Source organism: Rhinolophus sinicus, chromosome 14 (genome assembly GCF_057876585.1).
Source record: "Rhinolophus sinicus isolate RSI-liver-muscle chromosome 14, RSI-T2T, whole genome shotgun sequence".
NCBI classification, from domain to species: domain Eukaryota; kingdom Metazoa; phylum Chordata; class Mammalia; order Chiroptera; family Rhinolophidae; genus Rhinolophus; species Rhinolophus sinicus.
In genome coordinates, this window is record NC_142514.1 from 62,696,452 (window position 1) to 62,709,165 (window position 12,714).

The 12,714-nt window shown below is 33.2% G+C and overlaps 1 protein-coding gene across 2 annotated transcripts in view; it reads right to left on the reverse strand.

The window, feature by feature from the left end:
• The window catches only part of TTLL7 (tubulin tyrosine ligase like 7), a 120,444-nt gene that overhangs the window by 3,600 nt on the left and 104,130 nt on the right, over nt 1-12,714 (reverse strand). For both annotated transcript variants that reach the window (XM_074335041.2, XM_074335042.2), the window contains one exon: nt 10,212-10,385. In XM_074335041.2, the coding sequence (XP_074191142.1) occupies nt 10,212-10,385 (174 nt within the window). The remainder of the gene's footprint in view (nt 1-10,211; nt 10,386-12,714) is intronic.

Consider the following 12,714-nt stretch of genomic DNA (forward strand, 5'->3'; position numbering starts at 1 on the left):
GGACATGCTATAAAGTCAAGACAAAGACATCTATGAGGAATTTCCAAGAGCAGAAGTAGCAACAGAAACAAATTTGTAATTAGCAATTGTCTCGAAACAATGGCAGAGCATCAAATCATTTATATTATTTTCTTCACTTGACATTAGAATCTTCCAGCAACAGTATACTTCCATGAATATATTAAGAAATTCAGGGCCAAGGGTACTATCAGCTACCTAGTCTATATTAAATAATGTTGATAACTACTATACCTCTATGTCAATGGAAAATTATATTTATGGTTGATATAAATTTTGTAGAAGATTCATGATCAAATTGTATGCAGCATTTAGATGGCAGAATTATCCATAATATTCATAAGCATCATTTTATCATAAATTATCTAATAATATCCCCTTAATCTATTACCTAATATCACAAACTATAAAAAATTGCTCAAATCATTGTTAATAGAGCCGTAAAATAACATACAACAAACCAAATTAAAGCAAAATTGCACAATGGGCAATAAATAATGAAACAATTGATTTCTCACATCACAGATTATACAAATTATTTTCTTAATATCACTCAGGTAATTTATATGGATTAATTATTATGTCAAGATCTAGTGGAGTCATGATGATTAATCTATTATTTTCTGCCATTAAAAAAGCTACCCTTTATAGCTAGGGCAAAGGTGCAAAAAAATAAATAAGGAGTTTGACCATAACCTACTTTTTTTATTAGTTAAGAGTTATTTTACCTTCCATTGAAAATGCATTCTGATTACTTTGATAATTATCATAGTAAACAGTAACTTCTACCAACTTTCTTTTGAAGAATTTCCAAGCAATAGTCACTATTACGTTACAATAACATTCACATATCCTTTTGAGTTACACATCTCTCCATTTCACAGATGAAAAAATAAAAACAAAGTCTGAGTCACAGCTAACTTTACTATTTAACACTATTTAATATTTAAATAGTGTTATCTATGTGCCCAGCTCTACTCCAATTGCTTTACAATATTAACTCAGTTCTCATAACGATTCTACACGGTAGATATTATTGTAGGTTCTATTTTATAGATGAACACACTAAAGCATGCGGGGGTGAAATGGCTTTGCCCACAGTCACACAGCTAGGAAGTGGCCGAGCCACGATTCAAATCCAAGTGGGCTGGCTCTAGCTTCAGTGCTCCTAGCAACTTACAATATATTGTCATTTCTCTGTATGAATCCCAGTTTTAAAACTAATGGGTACAATTACACTCATGTTTTTCAGAAATATGAAATAGAACCTAGAAAGTAGAAAAATATTATATATCCACAAACCTAAACTTTTTAAATAGAATCAGAAATAGCTAAAAACGAAGCTATTTTTAAGACTTGAAAAAAAAAAAAGCGGTTCAGTATGAACACAGAAAAGCATATGAAATCACACTGGAAGAAATACTTTGCTTCCCTAAAGCAAGTGCTGTGGGATATTTTAAAGTATTACAGGGAAACTCAGTGGATTATTTGCCTTAATATCTCCTTTAGTATCTCTTGGGAAATCCCACACTAGCTAAATATCAAAGATTATTTTTGAAATGTTCTCTGCAACGAAGTTAAATAATAAATTTGATTTTTTTTAGCAGAAAGAATATCTGTAGGAAGTGGATTTATAGACTATATCTAAAGAATTTGTGTTAAAGCAGCACAAAATATGAAAACTTTACAGCTTTATTTTTATTCCAGCTTACTCTCGATTACAAAAATAGCTAACTTGTAGCTAATTTATAGCAAGGGGAAATACCTCACACTACCTTATTTGCTTCACACACATACCCTAACTCATCTCTGAGGCTAGTTCTACATATCTTCACATATCCAGCGTATAGACATGAAATAATGCATTTATCTAATTCCTGCTTGCTGAAGAATTGGTTGGTCTGTCATGTACCAACTTATTGCTGACCATGGAGGATCTCTAAAACATGAAGCATTCCAAGACTGTTAGGGAATTAGCCTTGAAAACTTAAGCTAAATCACCTTCTGAGATTTTCCTCGAGTAAGACCAGAATAAAGTCAGCTTCCTCATTTGGGGAACACAAGGTAAACAAAGTTCATCACAATATCTGTCCTGTGTTTTTTGTTGATTTTTTTTAATGTAGTAAATGTACATAACATTAAACTTCCTAGTTTTACTATTTAAATGTACCATTCAGTGTATTAAGTGCATTTGCAATGGTTGTGAAACCATCACCACTATCTAGTTCCAGAACTTTTAGATGATCCGAAACAGAAACTCTGTACCCATTAAATACTGATTCCCATTTCCTCCTTCTCCCAGTTCCTAGTAACCTCTATTCTAATTTCTGTCTCTATGAATTTGTCTATTCTACATACCTCAGATAGGTAGAATCATACTATATTTGGCCCTTTGTGTCTGGTTTATTTCACTTAGCATGTTTTCAAGGTTCATCCCTGTTTATAGCATGCATCAGAATTCCATTGCTTTTTATATAAGCTGAATATTCCGCTCTACGTACATTCCACATTTTATTTATCCATTCATCTGTTGATGGACACTTGGGTTGTTTCACCTTTGGGTATTGTGAACAATGTTGCTATTGTCCTTGTTTTCAATTCTTTGGGGTAGATACCTAGGAATGGAATTGCTGGGGCATATGGTAATTCTATGTTTCACTTTTTGAGGAACTGCCAAACTGCTTTCCATAGCAGCCACACCATTTTACATTCTGAACCAGCGAAGCACAAGGGTTCTAATTCTCAATATCCTCACCAACACTTGCTATTTTGCATTTTTTTAATAATAGCCACCCTAGTGGGTGTGCATCGTCCTGTATTTTTAACCTTGACATTTTTTTTTTTTTTTTGGGTGGGGGAATCCTAGTTTCAATGCCTACCTCTGCCATATGCTAGCAATGTGGATTTGGGTAAGCCATTTAGCCTCTTTGGCCATGTTTTCTGATCCACGGAGAGTCCAGTAGTTTCTGCTATGCCTGGTTCAGAGTACAGAGCCAATGAAATAGTGCACATGGTAAAATATTATTTATGTGTTATGAACATTGGGCTCACTAGCAAGACCATCCCTGTTCTGAGATAGACGTATCAAGCTATATTAGCCTCAGGCCATAATGGTACCACATATTTAACTCAATTTTTAAAGCTTTTTAATTGTGAAGTATAGCCCAAATTCAAAAAGTGCATAACACCTACGTGTCCAATTTAATGAATGTCATGACGTTATTGTTTGTATAACTGCTACCCAGTATAACTAAACTCACCTAGCACCCCAGAGCCCTGTATTACAGCACCCTCCCTCCCCATAAAGTTACCCACTATCCAGACTTCCATGGTAATTCCTTCCTTGTTTACCCAAGCACACATTCCATAAACATCATAATTTAGTTTTGCCTGTTTTTTTTATTTTAGAATAAATGAAATGAAATATGTATTCCTTTGGGTCTGGCTTCTTTTGCTCAACTTTATGTTTGAGGCTCATGCATGTTGTTATGTGTACGTGCAGTTTGGTCATTTTCAATGCTGTATAATATTTCATCGTGTGGATGTTACAAAAGATGTCCATTCTTCCATGAATAGATATTTGGGTTGTTTCCAATTTCAGCTATTATAAGTAAACGCTATTATGATCATTCTAACAATGGCTTAGTGCACATGTGCAGACATTTCTACTCAGAATTACTGGTAACAGAATAGATATAGAAAGCGTAGACTTTGATATGTAATGCCAAACTATTTTTAGAGGTACCCATTTTCACTATCACCAGCAGTGTCAGAGTTCCCATTATTCTCTCTATATTCCCTATATTCCCATCAACTCTGAGTACACAGTGTTTTTGCAGTTTTGCATCTCCTTAATGGTTAGCTTAAATATTTTTCCAATTGGTTATTGGTCTGTTTGTTGTTGTTGTTGTTTTTAAATTCTTGTGAACAGCCTCTTCAATTATATTCCCCATTTTTCCATAGAAGGTTTTGTCTTTTTCTGAGAAATTTGGAGGAGTTCTTGTCTCGTCTGTATAAGAATCTTTTCTAGCTTATATGGATTGCAAATATTTTCTTCCACTCTGAGGCTTGTTTTTTCACCTTCTTATGGGGTCTTCTGATGCATGAATGTATGTTCTTAACTTTAATATAGTAAAATTCATCTTTTTATTTACGATCTGCTCCTTGGTCCTATTTTTTGTAATCTTTGCATACCTCAAGGTCATAAAAATATTACCATATATTATCTTCTGAAACCTTTAGTTTTGCCTTTCATGTCTGTATACTCAATTCATTTACATTATTTTTACATACAGTGCGGATAAACTCGTTTCTTTCTTTCTTTTTTTTCTTTTTTAAAAAATTATTTGGAAATCTAATTGTCCTAGCACCATTTGTTTAACCAAACTTCCTTTTCCCACCTGTCATAAATTATGTGTACCCCTTTTTATCATAAATCATGTCTCTCTATATGCCTGGGTCTATTTATGACCTTTCTGAATTGTTTCGTTGGTCTACCTATCCTTTTAGTAATATTACACTGTCTTAAATTACTTTAGCTTTATTATAAACTTAGTATACTGTAGTTCATAAATCCTACCATTTTATTGTTCTATTTCAAGGGTTTCTTAGCTAATCTTGGCCCCTTGCTTTTCTATATAAATGTAACAATAATTTTGGTCAAATACTGCACACCCCCCAAGAAATTTTTGTTTTTATATTAGGATAACATTGCATTTATAGACATACTGATTAAGAGCAATTGACATGTTAATAATATTGGTTCCAATGATGAATAAGGTATATCTTTCAATTTTTACATTTTCCTGCATAAAGGTCTTACACAATTTTGGTACATTTATTCCTAAGTATTAGCTATGCTTTGATGCAATTAAAAATGATATCATATCTAAATTTCATATTTTAGCTGTTGTTGATATAGAAAAAATACAATTGATGTCCTTATCCTGACCTCGATTTCATCAAAATTGTGTAATTTACTTAATAATTTTTCTGTAGATTTATTTAGATTTCCATGAATTTAGTCATATCCACTAGTAATGAGTTTTAGTTATTTCTCTCAAATCTAATGGCTTTTATTTTTTTTGCTTGCCTCATTGAACCAGCCAGGACCTCCAGTACAATGCTAAATAAAAATGGTAGTCACAGGCAGTTTTGTCTCAAATGGAAAGGCTTCAACATTTCACCAATTAGGTATGTTTGTTGTAGATATTTTGCAGTTATCCTTTAGTAGATTAAGGAATTTCTCTTTTGCTTCTAGCTTGCTAAGCATTTTTTAAAGCATGAATGTGCATTGAATTCTATCAAGTAATTTATCCGTATCTTTTGAAATGATCTTTTATTCTGTTAATGACATCGATCACTTGTTAATGTTACTGCACCCGTAAATTGATGCAATAAGCAGAAGTTGGTCATGATACATTATACTATTTAAAGTCATTGGGTTCATTTTGTTAATATCTTATTTAAGATTTTTGCATCTATATTCAGGAGTGAGATTGAACTGTCATTATCCTTTGCCATAATGTCCTGGTCAGGTTGTAGTATCAAAGGTATGGAAGCCTCATAAAACAAGTTGGAGAAAGTTCCCTCCTCTTCTGTTCTCTGAGTGGGGTTAATGGAATTGGATGATGAAGACATATGAATCTGGAGTGTTCTTTGTGGGAGGACTTTTAATTATTCATTCAATTTCTTTAATAGTTAAGACTATTAAGGACTTTCTATACTGTCTTATGTCACTTTTGGTAATGTGTGTTTTTCCAGGAATTTGTTAACTTAATCTAAATTACCAAATTTATCACCATCAAATTGTTCATATTTTCTTATAAAATATTTAATGTTTATAAGATCTGTAGTAATGTCTCTAGTTTTGTTCTAGATATTAACTTCTGTCTTTTATATTCTTGATCAGTTATTTATCAATTTATCTTGATCACTAGTTATTTATCAATTTTATTAGTCTTTTCAAAAACACACTTTTGGCCATGTTGATATTTTTTATTCTGTTTGTTGCATTATACAGACAGTCCCTGACTTATGAGTTGAACTTAACGATTGTTCGACTTTATGATGGTGTAAAAGTGACATGCATTCAGTAGAAACCGTACTTTAAATTTTGAATTTTGGTCTTTTCCCAAGCTAGTGACATGCTGTATGACACTCTCTTGTGATTCTGGGCAGTAGCAGCGAGCTGTAGCTCCCCATCAGCCACATGACCACACGGGTAAACAACCGATACTCTACAGTGTACTGTATTGCCAGCATTTGTTGGATATTGTGTTTTGTGTTTTCACATCCCATCATGTCTACAAAATGCCCATCTGTGTCTCCTGCTTCTGGTGAGAAGAGGTGAAGGCGACTACTCTTGAAATGAAACTCAAAATAATTGCCCAACTATAGGTTAACGTTTAGTGTTCTGAGCACGTTTAAGGTAGGCTAGGCTAAGCTATCATGTTTGGTAGGTTAGGTGTATTAAGTGTATTTTCGGCTTACAGTATTGTCAGCTTACTATGGGTTTATCAGGACGTAACCCCATAAGTCAAGGTACAACTGTATTATTAACTTTTGCTCTCATTTTTATTTCCTTTTTCTGTATTATTTGGGTTTATTTTAATGTCATTTTGTTACTTGTCAAGATGGCAGCTTAGCTCATTTAATTTTTCTCTTTTCTCTTTCCTAATATATTCATTTAAGTCTATAAATATCCCTATAATAATGATTTTGCTACACACTGCAAGTTTTTATTTGTAATATTTTCATGATCATTCAGTTCAGAATATTTTCTTATGTCTACTATGATTTCTTCTTTGAGTCATAGGTTATTTAAAAGTGTATTTTCTCTGTCAAAAGTATGAATTTTCTGGTTATATTTTGTTACTGTTTTCCAGCTTAATGATGTGGTCAGAAAAAAAATACCTGGTCTGAGTTAAATTTTCTCAAATTTGTTGAACTATGTTTTAATATTCCACTATATGGTTAATTTTTGTAAAAGTTCCTGGTGTGCTTGCTGTATTGTATTCTGAGGTTATTGGATTTACATGCAACAGTTAAATCTGTTAATCATATTATTAAAATGTTCTATGTTTGAGGAAAAAAAATTTAATATATTAAAATCTCCCTCTGTGATTGTAGACATGTCTGTTTTTACCTGTAATTCTGTCAAATTTTACTTTGCAAAATATTGGGAACATTTTTACTCCTAGGAATCTAGGGTATTTACCATGGCCCCCACATTTGCAGACCCTGGACGCCTACTTTTTCCCTTAGGCCCATGAGTCTGTCAAAAAGCACTACTCGGTACTAACAAGTACTCATTAACAAGTAACCTGGTTAACATTCTCTGATGTCTTCAAGCATCAGAATGTTTTGGTGTTTTGTTCAGCTTTTCTAGTTGTCACCAGAGGGATGATTTGTCCAAATACCTCGTGCTCTATTACCAAAGGCAGAAGTTCTAACTCAGTTGTTTTTAAAAATATTTTTAGCCATGGAACCCCCACCCCCACTCCATGATATGAGATTGTATGGAAGCTCAGCACATGAAAGATAAAAACACAGAGATGCTGAGTCTAGAAAGTGTTTGGAGATCCCAAAGCTTCCCAACTCTAGTAACAGTGAAATACTGAGCTGCTCTCAAGAACTCTAGTACCATATATATATATTTGACCATTTGGCTTTATATATCAGTTCTAGTTGCTTAGTTACAAGTCCACCTCTGAGAAATATCTTTTCACATGGTGTGCCTATAAATTATTGTTTTTCTGAGATTGCAAGGTTGAAGGCCACTTCCTTCCATGTAATAGGTGCCATATACTCTTTAAAGCCTCTTAAGAAATATCCCGTAGGTCTTTGATCAAGACAAACATGGTCATAAACCTGACTGATGTTATTAGTGCTATTTTCTTCTCTCTTAATTTTACAGATACATTAGCCAAATATGTATCTCCTCATAAAGTATTTAGGTATACTGCATAAATTATTTATATTAGGACTATTTATAGGTATTTATATATAATTTATATTTTATTAAGTATACTTCATAAATGAAATTTATCAATATATTAATAAGTGACTTCTACAAATTAAGTGACTTCTACATATAAAGTAAAATGCTATAGATTCCTAATTTACAAGGGAAAGAAGATAAAGACACTTTTCCCACATATTTAAATAAATGTGACATTGACTTGGGTTTTAATAGCTAGGTATTAGGAGAACATGTTTATTTCTCTCTCTTCCTTGTGTTCCTATGTAGAAGAACTTCCACCAGTGGAAACTTTCTGGCATCTCACCAGAAGTGAGATATGTGCTTTGCCGGTTTAAAAGAAAGAACCTGGCATGCTTAGCACAGCCCCTTTCTCTTTTTGGATGAGCCTACCTGCAGACAGGATGCATTCTTACTTGCTCTCCTACCAACACTAACAGACTTAGACTTTATGAGGTAGTGCTAGTGGAAGGTTTGGGTTGATCCAGCTTTTCCCTTAACTGAATGGGTACATTTAATTCTCTCATCTTCACCACGTCCCTCAATGTAGCTTTTCTTCGTAATGAAGCATCATCTGATGCCTATATTTCTCTATCAAATGGTTTTGAACTTGGGCAGGAATAAAGGGTGTGTTAACTGACAACCTCCCAAACCCCACCTAAATGCTTATAAATCACCATACTAGGGTTATACTGAATATTTAATCATAAGTCCAAAACTCAAGATTATAGGGTCAGGAATCTCTCTTCTGACCACCAGATATGAATAAAATAAAATGGCCTGAAGTAACTGTAAGGTATAAGTTCTTCTTCCAGCGTAACCAGGAAGACTCAGCCTATTTTGCCCACTCACAAAATTAACAAGATTTCCCTCCACGAGAAATAGTTATGAAATCTGGAATTGCAAGAACGACATTGAAGAGTTTAAAACCATCCTTCCTAGACTGGAATTTAAGGTTTTCCTGATTATGCCCAGAGTATCACTCCTTAAAAAAAAGCCTCTTCATTTATGTGTTGTAATGTCTTAAAGATACCCGTCATTCTTTTAAATCATATGGAAATATTAATGAAAGTAATGTAAGTTTTATTTCAATAATTTGCTTCAAACCATTAAAACTGCAGAATATAGCTTTCATATTTACATATTTTACCTAGTTACATAGTTACATATTTTAAAAAGAAACAGCTAACTTTACCTCTACCATTGTTGTGATCAATCAGCTTCTGTTTGCAGAGGCAGAGTTAAAATAGCTTAAAGGTATCGCAAGAGTATAAAAACAGAATCCAGGACGAGCGGAGATTAAAAATACATCTCTCAATATTTTTTGTGAAAAATAATTAGAAGCCATTCTGCTGTTTCAGGTTAGTTTTGTTGAAAGTTGGCTTTTTCAAACTTCCCATGATCTTTTTAATAAACAGATCAATTTCAAGGTGTTTCAAAAAGAAAACCCAAGCTATGGTGGTTTCATTCTCTCCACTGTCTACACGTATTTAACTGTTAGTTGAATCTTATCATCTTTCACAATCACTTAGTTTTTTCAAAGTCATTGTTTACTCTCTTCTATCCTGAGTACTACAACTCACATATACTGAAAATAAAGTCACATATTCATCTTAATTTCTAATGGAAACTATGATTGTCTTGAGAAGTGCTAAAATGTACTTCTTATTTACTCTGTATATTTTTGCAACTTAAAAACTATATTATTTTTTATGCTTTTGGAAAACTACCTAGTTTCACTGGACAATATTTATAAAAATTCAATTTTTAAATAGGACTTAACAAAATTTACCTCCCACTGATATGTTTGGTGATGAAGGGAGTAGAAGGAGCATACTGAACAATAAAAAATAAACTAAAGGCATTTTCTCAACTGTTAGGCTGAAGGATGTTTAAATACCCCTACTGGGGAAAGAAAACAAATTTATTAGCATTTTTTATTGCTCTTACTTGACTTTTGAAAGCAAAAGTATGTAAACCAAATAATCTCATTTTCATGTAGGTTAGTTATTTCTGTCACTTTTAGGTTTGTTTGATCTTTTAAAGATAAAGATTGCAAATGAAAAGTATTTTGTAGATAATAGTACATATGAATTTTTAGCCTTTAGCTTTTTCTCTAGACATATAAGCAAAAAGAGATTTCCGATTTCAAACTGCATTGTGGCATTACGTCATATGAAACTCACAGATTCTAGGAAATGTAAACAAGTACCTGGAATTACCCCAATCAGTACCCATGCCTGAGAGTGATCCTCTTGTGTCAGTTGCATATTTGTAAACCACTAGCAGGCACTGTTTACAAAGCTCCACCAGGCGCTGACAACATTGGAGCTGCAAAGGAGTCACCACCTCCGGGCTTTTATTGAAAATACTCTCCCAAGAGGATCTGTTGGCATGGAAACAGACATGACCTCATGAGGCTGTTCAAAATGGCAACCAGCTATATCACGTACCAAGCAATAAGAAATAATAGAAACGAGCTCACACATTTGAAGTGACTAGAGATAGTTGAAAGATATAAAATAAATACATATTTTGAAATTAGTCTTTGTATTAAACAACACAATATAGAATTCATAGGCTTTGTCTTTAAAGACTTTACTGCTGCCCACTATGGGTAGCTGATAGGATGGTTTCCCAACACCTCCTAAAAACTTGAGTTACTCTATATTAAAGCATTTGTAATATACTGAGCTAATTTCTCAAAGATTAGGTATTCTAGGAATTTAGGTTTCTAGGAAGCTATATTTACCTTTACATTAATAATAATCCCATAAACGTATTAAAAAGTTGTTGCAAATTAATTTGTCACCTCTTTGCACTAGGAGAATTCAGGTTAATTCCTCGATCATAACCACCCCTTTCAAAACACTTTCAGGTGTAATTATGTCTATGATATGCCTAGAGCACAGGTTCTGTACCCTAGAAGTAATGTTATCTGAACACGTACTACCCTACTGCAATCCCGAGGTGGTGTCCTCCCTCCTTTCATGCACTCAGCTTATACTAAACCACGCAGTAGTGCACGTGTTGTTGGTAAATTTCAATTGTGTGTGTTTTACAATTCCTAAGTTTACTGTCATGGCCCAAATCAGGAAATACCTCATCACCCCACCATCACCACCAAAAGAGAGAGAAGAGAGGGAAAGAGAGGGAGAGAGAGCAAGAGAGACTTATTTCCTTAGCGTAAATGAAACTTTTTTCAATTCTCAAGGGGAAAGTTTGGTTTGAGACTTGGTAATGATTCAAGTCTCATTTTACATAAACCAATTCTCTTAACCCTCAGAGAGAGAAAAGAGTAGATTTTCAGAAAGAAAAAAATATTAAAGAAAATATTTTTCTGAAGAAATGTACTTCCCAATGGGAAATTCAAAGACTCTATTTTCAATCTTCTGTAGATATTTGATCTCTTTGGAATTTTAAAAAATGCTTTAGAAACTCCAAAAGGTATTTTTTCATAGAAAGGCTACTGTTTATTTTTTCAAGAGAAATGTGGTCCCCAAAAGATAGCATGTCATCAGTGAATGATGGGTTTTCTTAAAAGGAATAAGATTCAAATGAGTAGATTAAAAGGAATAAATTTTCTTCCATGTTCTGATATGTTCAGAACTAAATAGTAGTATGCCAGTAATATGCTTGTTAAATTAACTCTAAAATTAAAATTTAACTTATTACTAAATATAAGAAAAACTAGATATAATATATACATTTATATATATTTATATGTATATATATCTATATATAGGTGTACATATATACATATATACATCTCTCTATATATATACATATATATGTATATATATCCAATTTACCTAATTTGATCAAAAAATATTGGAGAACATCAATTAATTATGGAATATATTTATAATTAATATGTCTTAATCTAGCAGGCCCTACATGTCTGGGCCCAAAGAAATAAAAATTTCATATAAATACAAATACACACAGAAAAACATCCTGTGTTCTGTCTGCCTTGTACTTTTCTCTCCATTGGGATTCTGGGTATTTCTACAAAAGTCTAGCTCAATCACCACTCTCCCCTTTCAATTTATATATATTTATAATTTTGATCCTTTGGAACCATTTGATTAGATGCAGTATCAGGTCACTCACATCATGATAATTTTTCTTTCTCTGACTTGGAATATAGAAGTAAGAAAAGAACAAATAAAATGGAAGATAAAAGAGCTTCTTCTATAACACTCTAATTTCATGGAACATTCTGAGTAATATGTGAGTTATAACATGAGCAGCTTTGGCTTCCCATTCTTCCTTAAATATTTAACATAAACATATGAATCAAGGTCCTTTACCTATTTTTTGGTGGGCATGTTCACCACCACTAGCCAAAGACCGCATTGTATTCTATTATCTACATTTGTCAACACACCAGAACCCCTCATAAAGAAAAAAGAAAATAAATAGAACTTGCTTCATTTGGTACTAAGCTAATGGCAAACCCCATGCACAGAGGAAACGTACCTTTCATACTGAGTCCCCCACTTCCTACCCACCGCCTGGCATAGCTGAGTAAATGTGAAATGCCTCTGGGACACTATAGTATCACAATTTTCAATACCAACACACACTTTTTAAGAAGGTGAAAGGATGTAGACATAATTCAAAATACGAGTGCCTTTATCAAAGAACCCAGGGTCGTATCTGTCTGTTTTCTGAATCTAAATTCCAAGGACATGAAAGGGCCAAAATCCATG